Source organism: Lepidochelys olivacea (genome assembly GCF_965140295.1).
Source record: "Lepidochelys olivacea isolate rLepOli2 genome assembly, chromosome: 23".
Taxonomy (NCBI): domain Eukaryota; kingdom Metazoa; phylum Chordata; order Testudines; family Cheloniidae; genus Lepidochelys; species Lepidochelys olivacea.
The window spans coordinates 6,908,208-6,926,528 of record NC_140433.1 but is presented as its reverse complement, the minus strand read 5'-3'; the positions used below and the strand labels follow the sequence as shown (position 1 = coordinate 6,926,528).

Below are 18,321 nucleotides of genomic sequence, written 5' to 3'. Positions count from 1 at the left end.
GCATTAACTCTTTCCATCCTTCCAATCTCATTCCCCGAACAAACCCCGTCTGGGTGAGCAGGCCTTACAGTCCACAGGCTACTGCCAGGGTTGTGTCAAGACACCACTGCCATGTCCCTGAGCACTGGAGTCACGCCAGCCAGAGAGCACAGAGTGGTGTCCGTGGATCAGGGTTAGCCAGGTAGGTCTGGATTCAACAGGCACAAAAGACACTGGTGTCTTTAAAAGTGGAAAGTCTCTTACCCAGCTCAAAAGCAGCCAAGTAACTGTCTGAGAGCCTGGTGGGAACTGACAACAGCTGCACTTGAAAGGGGAACTGGTGGCAGAGACAGGAAGCAGGGTGTGCGAGCAGGTGGCAATGCTCCTGGACTCTCACCCCATGGCAGCTGCATTTTACTTCCCCTTTCTTGCCAGTTCCTCAAGTCATTGGCACCGATTATGGCCCTGGGATGGCAACGCCAGAGACCCTGCCATAGAGAACCATGATGCATCCGATGAAGTGAGCTGTAGCTCACGAAAGCTTAGGTTCAAATAAATTGGTTAGTCTCTAAGGTGCCACAAGTCCTCCTTTTCTTTTTGCGGATACAGACTAACACGCCCGCTACTCTGAAACCCTTAATCAAAGCACACCTGGTGGCAGGAGAGAGATAACCCGCCCACATTCTGTGCTTGCAGCTCGGAAACGAAACCTAAAGAGTCACAGAGAGCCACCGGGGGCTACCACGAGCAGCAGCAGCAGCATTGGAAAAGCTCAGCATGGCTTTCCAGCAGCCTATTCTCAACCCGGTGAGTCAGGCTGGGTGGGAGCTGAACACCTGGAGATGCACACTGTCTTCTCTCTTCAGGAGACATCTGTCAGGGCTAGGGTGACCAGACAGCAAGTGTGAAAAATCGGGACGGACGGGGAAGGGGCAATAGGGTCCTGGGCGGGGGGGATAATTGGGTCATATATAAGACAAAGCCCCTAATATCGGGATGGTCCAGAAAATATCTGGACATATTTCTGGACATATTATCTGGACATAATATCGGGATGGGCCAGATAATATCGGGATATATTTCTATCAGGTGGATAGAAAACTGGCTAGATTGTTGGGCTCAACGGGTAGCGATCAACAGCTCAACGTCTAGTTGGCAGCCGGTATCAAGCGGAGTGCCACAGGGGTCAGTCCTGGGGCTGGTTTTGTTCAACATCTTTATTAATGATCTGGATGATGGGATGGATTGCACCCTCAGCAAGTTCGCAGCTGACGCTAAGCTGGGGGGAGAGGTAGATATGCTGGAGGGTAGGGATAGGGTCCAGAGTGACCTAGACAAATTGGAGGATTGGGCCAAAAGAAATCTGATGAGGTTCAACAAGGACAAGTGCAGAGTCCTGCACTTAGGAAGGAAGAATCCCATGCACCGCTGCAGGCTGGGGACCGACTGGCGAAGCAGCAGTTCTGCAGAAAAGGACCTGGGGATTACAGTGGACGAGAAGCTGGATATGAGTCAGCAGTGTGCCCTTGTTGCCAAGAAGGCCAATGGCATATTGGGCTGCATTAGTAGGAGCGTTGCCAGCAGATGGAGGGACGTGATCGTTCCCCTCTATTCGGCACTGGTGAGGCAACACTTGGAGTACTGTGTCCAGTTTTGGGCCCCCCACTAGAGAAGGGATGTGGACAACTTGGAGAGAGTCCAGTGGAGGGCAATAAAAATGATTATGGGGCTGGGGCATGTGACTTACAAGGAGAGGCAGAGGGAACTGGGGTTATTTAGTTTGCAGAAGAGAAGAGTGAGGGGAGATTTGATAGCAGCCTTCAACTACCTGAAGGGGGTTCCAAAGAGGATGGAGCTCGGCTATTCTCAGTGGTGGCAGATGACAGAACAAGGAGCAATGGTCTCAAGTTGCAGTGGGGGAGGTCCAGGTTGGATACTAGGAAACACTATTTCACTAGGAGGGTGGTGAAGCACTGGAAGGGGTTACCTGGGGAGGTAACCACTGAATGCATCCAATGAAGTGAGCTGTAGCTCACGAAAGCTTATGCTCAAATAAATTTGTTAGTCTCCAAGGTGCCACAAGTAATCCTTTTCTTTCTAGGGAGGTGGTGGAATCTCCATCCGTAGAGGTTTTTAAGGTCAGGCTTGACAGAGCCCTGGCTGGGATAATTTACTTGGTGTTGGTCCAGCTTTGAGCAGGGGGTTGGACTAGATGACCTCCTGAGGTCTCTTCCAACCCTAATCTTCTATGATTCTATGATCTGGTCACCCAGTAAGGGCCCTGATAGAGAGAAGCTCCCCAGCCACAATGTCCCAATACTGGGAGACACAGCAGAACACCTGCAGTAGGGCCCTGTGAAAATTACTACCCCACTGGCCAGTGTAGGTGTACGTGTATGTGCAGGGTATGTGCAGGGCAGTGTATGGTTCCTCTGCTGCCCTTAAAACTGTGGGGTGGTTTCTTCCAGAGCGTCCCCTATTCTGGACCCATCTTTGGAGGCCTGTGTGAAGGGAAGATGGTGTTAATCCAAGGAATAGTCCAAACCTTCGTGAAAAGGTTGGTGCTATTTACCCCATCCTGTGCTGCATTTCACCCGCTTCCCCCACCAGCACTCCATCTGGACTCAGCTCAACCAGGCCCTTGTGCAATCAGCACTCAACAGCTCTCCACTACCCCTCCCTCCTCACTCACCAAGTCCCCCTCCCCCCTCACTCACCAAGTCCCCCTCCCCTCCTTCACCGCGCCACTAACTCTGAGCTGTCCTTACTGTCATCCTTCACCAGCACGGCTTCTCCACCAGGCTCCTCCTGGCTGCTGTTAAGGTTCACCCCCTCCACTGGCCCCTCTCTCTCCCTGTTCTCCTCTCTCTTCCTGGCTCCTTTCCCTGCCGCTTAGCTGCACAGACCATGACTCTATTCCCCATACTAAAGCGCCTCCCCTGAATCACCTGCCTCTCAACAAACTCCTCACCTCTCACTCCTCCACCATGGTTTCTACTCCCACTGCCCCAGCTCTCTGAAAAGGACTACAGGTAACTGTGAAACCCAGCTTCCAGAGCAATGCAGCAGCTGAGAGGGTGAAGGTGTTCCTTGGAGGTACGAATAGGGGAAGATGAAGTAAGGAGGTGCTGTCACCCCTATATGGCATTGATGAGACCATCACTTTGGTACCAGGACAAGCTTGGTGTCCACACTTCAAACAGGTTGACTCACAGTTTCAGGACTTTAAGGCCAGAAGGGACCATTAGATCATCTAGTCTGACCTCATGTGTAGTACAGGCCATCACATTTCACCCAGTTACCCCTGCATTGAGCCCAATCATTTGCATTTGCTAAAGCACATTCCTGAAAGGCAGCCAGTCTGGGTCTGAAGACATCAAGAGATGAGAATCCACCACTTTCCGGGAGTTTGTTCCGATGGTTAATCAGCCTCCCTGGTAAACATTTGACTGTAATTTCTAATTTTACATTAGTCTGGCTTCAGCTTCCAGCCACTGGTTCTTGTTTGGCCTTTCTCCACTAGGTCAAAGAGCCCTCTAGTAGCCAGTATTTTCTCCTTGTGAAGGTGCTTGTGCAACGCCAACAGACCCTGTTCGTCAGTGGGCAGAATTGAACCGGGAACCTCTGGAGCCAAAAGCCAACTGGCTGTTAGCTAAGGCTGTAGAGCAAACTCTCTCTCTCTCTCTCTCTCTCAGTGCCACTAGATGGGACAGAACACCACACACAAGGCATGGGAGTTACACTTGTGCACTGTCACCAAGTCACCTTTTGATCCTCCTTATGATAAGACAGAGAGATTGAACTCCTTAAGTCTCTTCTTGACAGGCATTTTCTCCAGCCCTTAAATCATTTTTGTGTCTCTTTTCTGCACTGTCTCCTATTTACACCATCCTTTTTACTATGTGGCAATCAGAACGAGGCGCAGTCTCCAGTATTCCTCTCACCAGTGCCAATGTTGACAGAAAGGGAAAGTTCAGAAAAGAATGAGAATAACGCTCCAAGGGCTGGACAAGCTGCCGCACAGGGCAGGACTAAAGGAGCTCCGTCTATTGAGTTTCTCCCAGAGAGAGCAAACAGGTGACGATCACGGCGCACAGAGGGCAAAGATATCTTTAATCTCACCGAGGCAGAATGAGGTCCAGTGGTTGCAAGGTGAAGTGAGACAAATCCAGGCTAGAAATAAGGAACTAATTTTTAATAGTGATCAGGTTCTTAAAAGAAGAATTTTAATAGAAGAAAAAGTAAAAAGAATCACCTCTGTAAAATCAGGATGGTAAATACCTTACAGGGTAATTAGATTCAAAACCTACAGAATCCCTCTAGGCAAAACCTTCAGTTACAAAAAGACACAAAAACAGGAATTTACATTCCATTCAGCTTATTTTATCAGCCATTTAAAGGAATCAGAATCTAACGCATATTGAGCGACATTACTTACTAAGTTCTAAGACTCCATTCCTGTTCTGTCCCCGGCAAAAGCATCACACCAACGGACAGAGAGAGAGAGAGGCTTTGTTTCTCCCTCCCCCAAGCTTTTGAAAGCTTGGTCTCCTCATTGGTCATTTTGGTCAGGTGCCAGCGAGGTTATCCTAGCTTCTTAACCCTTTACAGGTGAAAGGGTTTTCCCTCTGGCCAGGAGGGATTTTAAAGGTGTTTACCCTTCCCTTTATGTTTATGACATTCCCTCTCCCCATTGAGACAGGGCTGCCCCCAAGGGCTCCTTGCCCCTTTCCCCCTCCTCGAGGCAGGGCTGCCCCCACAGGCCTTATTCCCCCTCCCCTCTAGGTAGGGCTGTCCCATGACTGCCATCCTTCCTCCCTCGCCTCACCCGAGGCAGTGCCTCTCCCACAGCCCCATCCACCCTGCCCCATCCACAATGTGGTGCCATCCACACCCTCAGTTGCTCCCCACACCAGGCGGGGGCTGCCCCTGTGACACTTCCCTCTGCACACTTCCCTGAAGAAAGGCCCCATCCATTGCCCCCATTGTCCCTCTGTCCATAGCCCTATCCCAAGCCTACCTGCCCCACATGGCCCCTTCTCTACCCCACCCGCATCGCCCCATGATCCCTCTGTCCCACCATAGTCCCGTCCCCGACAATGGAGGGCAGCCCCCCTACCTCCTACCCTTTGCGCAGGCAGCCCCCCATTTCTGGTGTGGACAGCCCCCATGCCCACTCCCTGTCAAGAGCAGCCCCCCACACCTGGCTCAGGAAGCCCCTTCCCTGCCCCCTGGTATGGGAAGCCCCTATGCTCCCTCCCTGCCAGGGGCAGCCCACCTCCACAGTCAGTGCCTATTCTCCCCATTCCCCCTGTGATGGGTTCCCCCCAGGGTGCCACCTGGAACTGGGGTACCACTGAGCCCCCTCACCCACCAGCCTGGGCTCCCTTTTACACTGCACTACTGTGACAAGCTACAAAGCCTTCCAGCCTGCACTTTCACCATCATACACACAGGTAGGGATACACCCAGCTGCAGTTACATGCAGGCTCTCTGACTGGCCCCTGCCTGGGAAAGCTACTCCCAGCTCCTTCGGCACACCCCCCCTCTGGAGTATATAGACCCAAAATTATATCATCTTGCACTGCACATGGAACTGTACAGCATAAGCTCATAAAATTCTCCCCCTTCCTCAATGTGGAGAGAAATATGCAAAAGCCTTTTGCCCCTCAGTTATGATTTCCACACAGTGGTTTAAATAAAGCAAAAATAAACGTATTCACTTAAAATATTTCTTTTGTAGTTATTATAAGTGATAGCAAACTGATGAAAGCAGGTTACCTAGCAAATAAGTAAAAAAAGCAAACGAAACTTAATATACTAAATAGATTGGATATGAATTAGCAGATTCTTATCCTAAGAGATGATACAAGCAGGCTGCAGATTCTTAAGGGGCAAGCTGCACTTGCTTTACAGATTGGAACCTCCAGGTATTTCAGTCACAGGCTAAAAATCCCACTAGCCTGGGTCCAGCACTTCCCCCAATTCAGTCTTTGTTCCTGAAGTGTTTCCAGGAGTCTTCTTGTGTGGGGAGTGAAGAACACCTGATGATGTCACTCCCTGCCTTATATAGCTTTTGCGTATGGACGGAATTCTTTGTTCCCAAAGCTTGGTTCCCAGACTAGTCTATGGAAAAACACTGGCATCTGGAGATGGAGTCTAGAGACATGTGGTCATAGCAGCCATTATTCAGAGGCTGTCTGTAGTTCTCAGGAAGGCTCCCAAGGTGGGAGAAAAGCTTCCCCTAAGGCCTACTGTTTTATCCTGATAGTGTGTTGCCCTGAATGGGCCCTTCCCCACTCACTATCTAGAATGAAAGCATCTTGGCTAGTGGGAGTTACCCAGGTGTAACTACATTTGAAGTACAGATACATAGTCAATATTCATCACTTCAGGTACAAAAGTGATACACATGCATACAAATAGGATAATCCTATTCAGCAAATCATAACCTTTTCAATGACATCTGACATGATTATCTTGCATAAAATACATTATGATTATGTCATAATCATATCACAATCATATCACTGTGAAGAATATGGGGTGCAATGTCACCCCCCATCCTGGCACGGGCAGCCCCGGTCACACCATCTTGTTCTGTTTCAGTTTTGTGGTGAACCTGCGGTGCAGGAACGGGGACATCGCCTTCCATTTTAATCCGCGTTTCAACGAGGGCCGCCCAGTGGTTGTGTGCAACACCGAGCAGAACGGCTGCTGGGGGCCAGAGGAAAGGACCTACCACATGCCCTTCCAGCCAGGCATCTACTTCGAAGTGATCATCAACGTCAAAGGCCACTGCTATCAGGTGAGCACACGGCCCTGGCAGGACGGCAGCCGGGGTGGATACTCTGCTGCTGGCAGCTGCCAGGCACTGCACCACAGCCCATCAAGGGCCACTAGCTCTGCAGGGGTGATGGAGGGGAAGCAGGTCCCCTTGCTGGGACAGGACACATCAGCGAGTACCAGTCTGTGGCCTTGAGGGGAGGCCAGTACAGACCAGTCTGTGCTTCTGGGGTGCCTTGCTGGTGCCTATACTTGCAGGGGAGGCAAGTTTGTATCATTTTTGGTGGTGCCTAAGGCTCTGGGAGGGAGTTTGGGTGTGGGGTCTGGGCTGGGGCAGGGGTGAAGGAGGGGGTGCGGGGGTCGGACTCTGGGAGGAGTTTGGGTGCGGGGTGCAGGCTGGGGCAGGGGGTGGTGTACAGGAGGGGGTGCTGGGGGCTAGTTCTGGGAGGGAGTTTGAGTGCGGGATCTGGGTTGGGCAGGGAGTTGGGGTACAGGAAGGGGGCTTCGGGGGTCGAGCTCTGGGAGGGAGTTTGAGTTCTGGGGCAGGGGGTCGGGTTGCGGGAGAGGGTGAGGGGTGCAGCGCTTACCTCAGGCGGCTCCCGGAAGCGACCTGCACTCTCCTCCAGCAGCAGCTCCCAGGCGGGGGCCCAGAGGGGTCTCCATGCACCGGTGCCTGCAGGCACCACCCCTGCAGCTCCCATTGGCTGTAGCTTGGGATGGTGGCAGTGCTCGGAGACACCCCAGCCCCCCAGGGGCTGCAGGGTTGTGCCGGCCACTTCCGAGCACTTCCGGAAGCGGAGCGGGTGGGCAGGAAGCCACCTTAGCCCCATTGCGCTGCTGGCGGTGGCGGTGGTGGCCCCAGGCCCTTTTAAATTGCCCAGGGGCGGCAGGCGGGGCCAGGGCGGGATGCTTCGGGGGAGGTGCGTGGGGGCGGCAGGTGGGGCAGGGGGAGAGACCCGGATCCAAACTTCGGGGGAGCCAGGCCTCTGTGCTCTCATATTGGTGGAGCACGGGCACCATGGGCCCATACACCTCACCGCCCCTGGGTTCACACTGCTTTGTGACTGGCCTCGAGATGCCGCAGAGGGATGTGAAAGGGAGACAGGATCAGGCCCTAAGCATTGATGGAGTTCAGCTGATACCGTGTTTGGCAGGGAGGGGAGAGACTTGCAGGAAGGGCTCTCACTGAGGTCTGTCTCCGCAGCCTTGCAGAGGGTGCGGCTAAGTCTTCCTCTGTTACAAGGGGGAGATTTCCAAAGGCACTGTCACAAGGTGGCTGGCCTCTTAGGGGAGGGTCCCAGCTCCACATGGGCCGCGCGCGACTCCTGCATTTGGAGAAGCTGGGTGTGAGCACTGGAAGCTCCCTAGAAGTAGGGAGGGTACCAGTGCCTGGACCCCGGCCCCCCACCCCACTCCGCCCTGAGGCCTGTCCCAGCTCAGCCTCCTCACCCCAGAGGGGGGGCACCAACTAATGGGGAGGACACATGACCTCCCCTCATGTCTCCTCCCTACGCCCCCTTCCCACCGCACGTTACCTGCGGGGGGATGGGGGCTTCCAGGGACACTGGCTGACTCTGAGCATGCTGGAAGAACCGGCGGGCTTAGGGGGGTGCTCCAGAAGCAGAGGCAAATTAAGATTGCCTGGGACCTTGAGCCGGAGTTAGTGGGGTGGCCCCTCCGCACCCCTTTCGCCTGCAGCCCCGCCCACTGCCCCATCCCTTTCTGCCCCTTTCCTGAGGCCCACCCCTGTTCCCCCAGGGTCCACCCACCCCACCGCAAACCCCTGCCCTCCCCCCTCCCCACTGCAGCCCCAAGACCAGAGAAGCTCTGTCCCCATGCCACGGCCCCGGGGCGCAGCGGGGAGTGAGAGCTCCTCCAGTCCCAGCGCCACAGCGGGGGTCTGGGTGCTGGGGCTTCCCCTGCCACACAGCGGCTTCTGCCGGGACGGGTGGGTGGCACTGGGGCTACAGTGCTTGGGGGATGGGTTTTGCATACCCCTGAGGGCCGAAGCTACGTCCAGCTAAATGTTAAGTGCAGACCAGGCCTCAGTGCGCAGTGGATCTGAGGCAGCAGCACCATGGGGAGCCTTTTACACCCTGATTCCCAAACTAGGAGCAGCCCAGAGCCTTTAAAAAGGGGAGCCTGTGACAGCTGGGCCCAGTAATCTACCCATGAGAACTCATGGCACATGTGCCAATCGAATTGTTGTAGGCAAATCAGAGGAAGGGAGGGGATAGATTGAGTGAGTTACTGCTAAGGTCATAATGACCCTACCTGAGTTACCTGAATTGTTGATTTGAGCCTATTTACAGCCTATATAACCATAACGATTAAATAAAAAAATTATCACTTAGCTAAAGAACAATGTAATTTCTTCAAATATAGCCTATGCACAAGAGGTCTAGTAATGTTAACTATATGTAAAGTTTGAAGTTTCATCGATCTGGGAGGTTATCGAGATCATTCTGGACAAAGAGACACTGGGTACTAAATTTCTTAAAGGATCCAATTTTTAATTAATTTTAACTCACAAACTAATTAATAGAGATGTACTTGTAAATCTTCAGGCAATCCATTCAGTGCCCCGTGAGGGAGTGCTGTAAGTTTGAGGAGCATGTGCTGTATTTTTCATATAAAACAAATCCCTGATTTAAGTGCAAAATGCAATTCCAGCTGAACTGTGGAGTCAGGACCAACACTTCCATGACAAGGCACTTTTGAACTGACACTGGGGATTGCACTGGTTGATCTAAATCAGTTTCTAAACCGATGTAGTTCAATTGGTATAATTTCCTTGTGTAGACAAGACCTATATCCATGGCCTCATTCTCCTTTTGCACTAGTGTAATCTCTGCAGCCTCTTTGGTGTTACTTCCGGTTTACACGGAGGTGGTGGAAAGTGGAGTCAAGCTCTACGAGTCAGTGGAGTTACCTCAGATTACCCCGATATCACTGGCAACAGAATCTGGCTCAGTGTCAGCAAAGAATGTTTCCGCTTGTGTCAAACGGGGATGCACAGAGCCTGGTTAACTTTCATGCAGAGACTGCAGTCACTTGGAGGCTCCTGCTCAGACAGGCCCAGACACCAGTGGACAGCAGAGTTCAGCTTTTATGGTGCTGGACATTTTTTCAGCCAAACTAAAAGTCATTGAATAGACTTTGCTGAAACTTTCCAAAATGTTTCCCCTTGGGCTGGGTGTAGCAGGGGAGATTTCAGCCCCAGAAGAGACATTCCTCCTTGGGCTGAGTGCAGCCGAGGAGGTTTCAGCCCCAGAGGAGACATTTTCAAGAAGCTGTGAGCAAGTGAGAGCAGGGAAGCCCCACATTCTTGCAATATTGGGTGTTTTTCTTAAAGCCCCTACTCCTGGAGTCATGTGATTACATCAGATTCTCAGCTTTCATTAAAAAAAAACAACAAAACCCAGCAAGTTTCCAGCTCTCATGGCTGTGGAGAAAAGTTGAAAATGTGATCCCGAAAGACCAGAAACCCAGAAGGCAAATAGACAGAGTCCATAATTCTTTATATTTAAGACAATCTCAAGATTTGATGAGGTGTAACTCATAATTTGTGAACACTGGGGTTGGCGATACTGCAGCCCTGACGTGATCTTAACTAGAGTAAAGGCTCTCCCACTGCGGATACCCTCATCTTCTCACTCCTCCTAGCACAGCCCTCACCCATCCCTCCCTCTGCCCTTTCCCTAGGTCTCTGTGAATGGTCAGCACTTCCTGGAGTACAGACACCGCCTTTCCCTTCATACGGTCCAGACCCTGGAGATCAAAGGGAACGTGACTGTGAACTGCATCAACTTCACAAACCCCAGCGTGAGTATCTGCTCTGGCCTTGTTAACACCAGTTCCACTGCTCAGGCCGGCTGCCCAGTGGCAAGGGACATTGTATTAACAGACCTCTCAACTGCCCCGAGTTTCGCTGGACTGTCCTGCTTGACCCCCCAAACCTCCATCCTGGTTAAAGGAGAACATTTTTCACATTCAGGGCCACCTGTGAGAGGAGAGGGGAGAAAGGGGCAGTTTGCCACAGGTCCCTTGTTTGAGAGGGGCCCCCAAACAGAGCGGCATTGAGACTCAGTGCACAGGGTCACAGCCCACTCAGGTTTGGCCTGGCCGCCTCTCTGTCTATGGCTGGCCAGGCCATACCTGAGTGACCCATGCATTAGGTCACAACACCAATCAAACCTGGCATCTCCATCTCCAGAGGGGCAGACGGGTCTGAGCGGCGCTGTGTCTCACTTTAGCACTTGAAATATAGGGAGGCATGTGTTGATGCAGGGCAAGGAAAGCCAGAGGAACTGGGGGTGTTGTTCCATGGGACCCCCCACTACTGCACCCAGCAGGAGACACCATTCAGGAACTTGGGTGTGACTAATGTCTTGTCCTCCAATGGTGCCTCCCATGTCCAGGCCCACAGTGACTGGCCACTCGGGGGGCCAGTGCCCAATGGGGCAGGGAGTTGCCTGCGCTGCATGCAAGGCGAGTATCCCAGCCCCTCAGCAATCATAGATTTAACAGCTGGGGGAGAGAGGGAGAGGGAGACGGAGCCAGCAACTGCCAGTTGCAAGATGGCCACTTTAGAGCAGCAGCCGTCAAATTTAAAAGGGCGAGCCCCAGAAAGGCATGCTGGGAAAAAGCTCCCTGCAGTGTGGAGTGGTACTCAAGATTGGGAAGCCAGAAGGGAAGGTCCAGCTGGGGAGAAGGATCTGTTCAGGTGTTGTGCCAACTACTGCTACATCACAGATTCTCAGTATCTAGGCCTGCAGCTCTTTGCCTGCCTTGACTCCCCGTTACTGCCCTGCCCTGTCTCTAGTACCATTAAACCCCACGTGCAATCCCTACTTGGCAGCCAGTATCAAGTGGAGTGCCCCAGGGATCGGTTCTGGGGCTGGTTTTGTTCAACATCTTCCTTAATGATCTGGATGATGGGATGGATTTCACCCTCGGCAAGTTTGCGGATGACACTAAGCTGGGGGGAGAGGTAGACAGGCTGGAGGGTAGGGATAGGGTCCAGAGTGACCTAGACAAATTGGAAGACTGGGCCAAAAGAAATCTGATGAGGTTCAACAAGGATAAGTGCAGAGTCCTGTACTTAGGACGGAAGAATCCCATGCACCGCTATAGGCTGGGGGCCAACTGGCTAGGCAGCAGTTCTGCGGAAAAGGACCTGCGGATTACAGTGGATGAGAAGTTGTATATGAGTCAGCAGTGTGCCCTTGTTGCCAAGAAGGCTAACGGCATATTGGGCTGCATTAGTAGGAGCATTGCCAGCAGATTGAAGGAAGTGATTATTCCCCTCTATTCGGCACAGGTGAGGTCACATCTGGAATATTGCGTCCAGTTTTGGGCCCCCACTACAGAAAGGATGTAGAGAAATTGGAGAGAGTCCAGTGGAAGGCAGCGAAAATGATTAGGAGGCTGGGACACACGACTTATGAGGAGAGGCTGAGGGAACTGAGTTATTTAGTCTGCAGAAGAGAAGAGTGAGGGGGGATTTGATAGCAGCCTTCAACTACCTGAAGGGGGGTTCCAAAGAAGATGGAGCTCGGCTGTTCTCAGTGGAGGCAGATGACAGAACAAGGAGCAATGGTCACAGGTTGGAGTGGGGGAGGTCTAGGTTGCATATTAGGAAAATCAATTTCACTAGGAGGGTGGTGAAGCACTGGAATGGGTTACCTAGGGAGAAATCTGGGGTGGTGGAATCTCCATCCATAGAGGTTTTTAAGGCCGGGCTTGACAAAGCCCTGGCTGGGATGATTTAATTGGGGTTGGTCCTGCTTTGAGCAGGGGGTTGGACTAGATGACCTCCTGAGGTCTGTTCTAACCCTGATCTTCTATGGTTCTATGGTTCACCTTAACGTACTTCTTTGGGTTTAGGGGCTGCAAGGGCAGGCAGCCCCTGCTTGTGGAATTCACTCCAGCAGTGTGAGTACAACTCTTACAGTCCCATGTTCAGCTAACTTAGAGGGGGGTGTGGATCTAAAGAGGAGATGCTCAGATCATCCTAGAAAAGTGAGCTGGAAAAGCTCCAGCAGACATCGGGGGTCAAAATGCTTCTGTCTCTGGCCATGGTAGCCTGCACAATACCTGACATGTCCCCCTGCTTGAATCAGCATGGGAGTAGTGGACTGGGTCCAACGGTCCCCCTGCGTATGACATTCAAACAGGGTTTGCCTCCCACTGCCCAAGACTTCCTTTCCTGGGCAAGGGCTACCAGACTAAAGAAGCCAGAAAAGTGAGGAGTGTTTTGTCTTCCTCCACCCCTGCTGCACTGCCTCTGTGTAGGCTGCAGGCTCCTTAGGGCAGGGCCTTGCTTTATACCTGAACTAGCACGCTTTCGGGTGCTCTACGAATGCCCCAGTCACCTGGTTGGGAAGCATCTTGCTGCTGAGACCCCTCAACCCTATCAGAATGGAGCAGCTACACAGCTCACCAGAGTGACACCCCAAGACCTCGCTTTTCAACATCCTTTCTGAAGGGTAGACACCTGAAGGTCCAGTTCCTTGCAGGAATCATTTGTCCGGACCCCTCATTTTGGGGCTTTGTCTGGGCCTTGGTGGGGCGAGCGGTCCAGCTTCTGCTTTGTCACGAAGCGAAGGGGCTGTTTAATTCTGGTGACATCATGCAGGCAGGGGAGTTTTAGCTGCTGAAGCTCACATCACAGTTGCTGTGCTTACCTGGCCTCTCTGTCCTTGCAGATCCCCAATGTGTTTGCCCAGCCAGTCTTCGGGGCTCCAGCTCCCAGAGTGAGTATTTTGCTACAGATGATACACATCGATCATTCAGAGACTTTGACAAGACCCTGGGATGTGAGGGGGCAAGATAGGGAGGAAGACCCAGTAGGGTAATATAATTCCTGGCATATTATTCAAAGGGCCAGGTGAGGTGGCAGAGGTGTGGGGTATGCACACTATGCTTCAAGGACTCCTGCATGGAGGGGGCCATGAAGAAAACCCTGCATGGTTCCAAATCCCAGATCTGAAGAATCCCAATGCCTGGGTGGTGTAGTAGCTGGTGGCCTGTGGCTCGAGCAGTCATGGGCTTGCAGATTTAAACTTGGGAGCAATTTGTGAAATCCGAGTTCAGCAAATCACTGGGAACAGATGGAGCTATCAGAGGGTCCTGTGTGCAAGAGCAGAGACACTGACCAGGATCTACAGGCACTGTGACCATATAAAGAGCAGCTGCTCCTGAGGTTGGACAGCTGCTATCATAGAACTCTCTCTCCTTCCGCTCATTTGCACCTGCCTACTGTTATATGCCACTGAGCTTAGTCTCAAATTTCCCTGTGTCCCACACAAACTTGGTGTTTCATTTCAGCTGACTGAGGGCATAAAAATTATACTGTTAATGCAGTCACATTCTTTTAGTCTTCTTCACTCTAAGACTGTGTCAGACGTATCTCATAATACTTTTTATACAATACAATTGACTTGTGGAACTCATTGCCACATGATATCACCAAGAGATTTAGACAAAGATGGGAAACTTATATGGATGACGAGAACATTCAGGATTAAATTCTGGTTGGACTGAAGTCTGTGGCAAAAATCCCACTGACTTAAATGGAATTAGCATTTCACCCCAACACCGTGTTAGAGAGAATAAAAAATATGAGACGCAAACCCTCCTGTTTTGGGGCATAAGCTAACCACTAACTGGTAGGGTTAGGATACAGACTAGATGGCCACAGGTCTGCTCTGGCATTGCAGTCCCTGTATTCCTACAGGTATGTTCCTATCTGGGTCCTAGCGGCTGGGAGTTGCAGGGTTGCTGTGCTTCAGACAGAAGCAAAGGAACTGCGGAGTTGTGAGCCTCCTCCTTGTACAAGGGAGAATGACTGAGGTGCTGATGTTCCTTGTCTGTCACAATTCTGAAGCAGACCCTGTAGAGCTGTGGATCTGGCCTGTGAAGAAATAGAAACAGATGAACAAGGAGAGAATAGTTCTACCTTGGATCTGGATATCTATGATCAATGGCATGAAACCAGTCTGTCTTCCATGAGGGAAAATAATCTGTCTCTGGCATGCTAACGTCCACTGGAAAAAGTGAGCCAGGTAACCTGGTGGCTCCCAAGGGCTTTGGCTAAAATGCACGATAGGAGATGAAGGAAATTTGAAATTTGATACTCACTGAAGGGCAAAGTCTTGTTGGGATTTGAATCTAGTCATGTGAGACAGAAGTTGTCACAGTCACAGTGATCGGCTGCTCCTCAAAGAGGAGAGAGGCTAAAATGCCCAGCAAAGGGAAGAGGCACTGAACATGTGTGCTTTGGTGCATCCGTCTGATGAATAAGGAAGGCTGGGGGGATCAGAGAGAATTCACTTGTTTTTCCCATTAGAAAGTCAGGACCTGTCCAGGCTGAAAGACTCTGTGATGCCTGGAACATGAGTGAAATATTGGCTGCATTAGAGCCAAGAGAATGAGAGCGGAGCATTCGAGAGAAGAAAGGGGTTTTGATCAGACCGTTTAATACTCGGTACCTCTGCTTTGGCTGACACACACATAGCTCCAGTGGCTTATGAGTATTTTGGAAAAAGGATGCACCTTAAACAAACATTCAGCATGCTTCAGTTAATGTGTCCGAGCTCTGGATACATGCTGGGCTGACTGTGACTTTATTCACTGAATCTTGCCCCTCTTTGTTTATGATCATCCTGAGATTTTTTTCTCTCATTTAATTTTGAAATGATTCACTGAGTAATCCTTGGTCTACAGCTCATATGTGAGTTGTTTGTTTCCAGGGCCATCCCTAGCCATTCTGGGGCCCTACACAGCCCCCCACAAAGGGAGGTGGGGATGGGACCCCAGGCCTCCACGGGGGAGGCTTGGGGGGCAGGGAGGAACAGAACTCACCGGTGGTGCAGCTGGGGCTGGGTGGCTGCACTTCCCGCTGCCAATGAGTGCAGGCCTGACCTGCTGCAGTCCTTAGCGGACTGGGCTAGGGTGGAGTAGGGGCAGGAAGAGGTGGGGCTGGGGCAGAGGCCGGGGGAAGAGGCGGAGCAGGGGTTGGAGCAGCACGCAGCTGCGTAGCGCACCAGGAAATTTGCCCTAAATTTCCTGGTGCCCTACACAGCTGCGTACTTTGCGTATGGGTAGGGACAGCCCTGTTTTTTCATTTGGTATTCAGAATACATCAGTCACATGCTCTTGTTTCTGTTCCCTGTCTGGATGAATGTAACCCCTAGAATTAGGGTTGTGTTGTGATCACTTGTAAATGCAAATACCGAATTTGCTTTTGCAAATATTCTCTAGCATATGCTTCAAATATGCTGTTTCCATAAATGTCCTGGAGCTCTTGCCCACTTCTATTCTTGTTTTGGGTAAATCAACAAGTTAATGGCTGGAGGAAGAAGCTGACAGCAAGCTGGTGAGGTCTGTTGAGGATACTAAGGCTATGTCTACACTAGCGCTCTTGTCGGTAAAAATTTTGTGGGTCAGGGGTGTGAAAAGAAACACACCCCTGACCAGGGGTGAAAGTAATTTAAAGGACTTACCAGTATGCAGGGTGGCCGGGGTCCTGGACAAGGTGGGGGGTGGGAGGGGCGGCTCTGGGCCCCAGGAAGGGGCGGGGCCTCAGGCAGAAGGGGCAGGGCTGGGGGCCCTTCAGTGCAGCCCGGACCACGCTGCCCGGGGCTGCACTGGCAATTTAAAGGGCCAAGGGCTCCAGCTGCTGGCATGATAGCAGCAGCAGCAGCCCGGAGCCCCGGGCCCTTTAAATTGCTGCCGGAGCCCCAGGATAGCGGCGGCCAGGAACCCTGCAGCTCCAAGTGGCAATTTAAAGGGCCCGGGGTTCCGGCTGCTGCTGGGATTCCCGGGCCCCTTTAAATCGCCGGGCCCCAGGGCAGCTGTCCCTTTTGTGACCTCCCCACCATCAGCGGCCCTGCTGGTACGGGTTGGCTGTGTACTGGCGGCCACTTTCTCACCGGTACGCCAGACTGGACCGGACCGGCTTACTTTCACCTCTGCCCCGACCCACAAAAGTTTCACTGACAGAAGTGCCAGGGTGCACAGGGCTATGTCAGCGGGAGAGAGTCTCCTGCCAACATAGCGATCGCTGCTCGTTAGGGGTGGGTTAATTATGCAGGTGGGAGAGCTCTCTCTCACCCGCACAGAGCCGCTACACGGGAGGCCTCACAGCAGTGCCGCTGTAAGGTCCAGAGCGTAGACACAGGCTGAGCTGGTTTGGTTTGTTAGGCTCTGTCTACAGCAGAGAGGGTGTGTCCTGCGGGGAAAATCACTTCTTGCCCCCTCACCAGCGGACCCCAAGTGATGTTTCTCTGACTAAACAAGTTGCTTTGACGTGTAATCGGCTGCGTGTCTATTGGTGTTAGTGCCATGGGTTGTGTGGCAGGGTGCACGCATCCCGTGCTGGAGAGGTACGGTCATTGCTCATGATCCTTCTTGACATTTTTGGATCTAATTTTTGGTTTTAAGAATATTTCCCATACCCTGTACCCAGTGTAACCGGAAACCCCCACTACAATGATGCTTCCCTGATCCTATAAACAATGGCCCGTGTGGCAAAATACTCAGTAGGCTCAGTCCTTTTTAGCCTCGGAGACTCAGGTTCGGGGCAAGGCGAATCCTTAGAGGTGGCCCAGGGTCCGGCTACTCCTCTCCTCAGTCAGTCCCTTGTGCTTGTTTTCCTTCCCCCTGGGGAGCAAGTGCAGCCTCTCTATTGGTAAGGTTTGGTGTCTTGCTGCAAGCAGCCTACTGGCAGCTTCCCCGCTTCTCTCACTCCTTCACTCTGCCCCTCCTACCACCCAGGGGAGGGTTTAAAAAGGTCCCAAGTAGTTGGAGTCAGCTGAACTTAATTGGTTCCCTAGCAACCCCTTTTCCAGCTGAGCCTTATTGCCCTCTGGTTCTCTCTCCTCAATGGATAGGGAAGGGCCTTTTAAACCCCTGGGACTAATTACTACCCCCCTTTTGTAGCTGTTTGTCCTGGGTTTACCACACCTGTTACTTACAGGAGAGCTAGAAGGGGGACCACTGCATCATCCAGGCATCCCATGGTCTTGGGTGTCCGACGGGTCTTCTAAGCTAAAACTTGTCTAAATCCCCCCTTTATGTTCTATACCTACATGCTTGCTGCACTTGCTTGCATCAGTCAATGTTCCACTTGTCTCAGACACATTCTCTTGCAGCGGTTACAAGCCTTAGAATCATAGAATATCAGGGTTGGAAGGGACCTCAGGAGGTCTTCTAGTCCAACCCCCTGCTCAAAGCAGGACTAATCCCCAATTAAATCATCCCAGCCAGGGCTTTGTCAAGCCTGACCTTAAAAACTTCTAATGAAGGAGATTCCACCACCTCCCTAGGTAACACATTCCAGTGTTTCACCACCCTCCTAGTGAAAAAGTTTTTCCTAATATCCAACCTAAACCTCCCTCACTGCAACTTGAGACCCTTACTCCTTGTTCTGTCACCTGCTACCACTGAGAACAGTCTAGAACCATCCTCTCTGGAACCCCCTTTCAGATAGTTGAAAGCAGCCATCAAATCCCCCCTCATTCTTCTCTTCCATAGACTAATGTTAGCCAA

At 51.9% G+C, this 18,321-nt stretch overlaps 1 protein-coding gene across 1 annotated transcript in view; it reads left to right on the top strand.

Moving 5' to 3' along the window:
• Nucleotides 1-756: 756 nt before the first annotated feature.
• LOC311511483 (galectin-9-like) overlaps nt 757-18,321 on the top strand; it is a gene marked incomplete at both ends in the record, with an annotated part of 37,610 nt that continues 20,045 nt past the window's right edge. Inside the window, 6 exons of the mRNA XM_084612133.1 lie at nt 757-786; nt 2,448-2,536; nt 6,589-6,787; nt 10,471-10,590; nt 12,655-12,702; nt 13,476-13,523. Of these exons, the coding sequence (XP_084468259.1) occupies nt 757-786; nt 2,448-2,536; nt 6,589-6,787; nt 10,471-10,590; nt 12,655-12,702; nt 13,476-13,523 (534 nt within the window). The remainder of the gene's footprint in view (nt 787-2,447; nt 2,537-6,588; nt 6,788-10,470; nt 10,591-12,654; nt 12,703-13,475; nt 13,524-18,321) is intronic.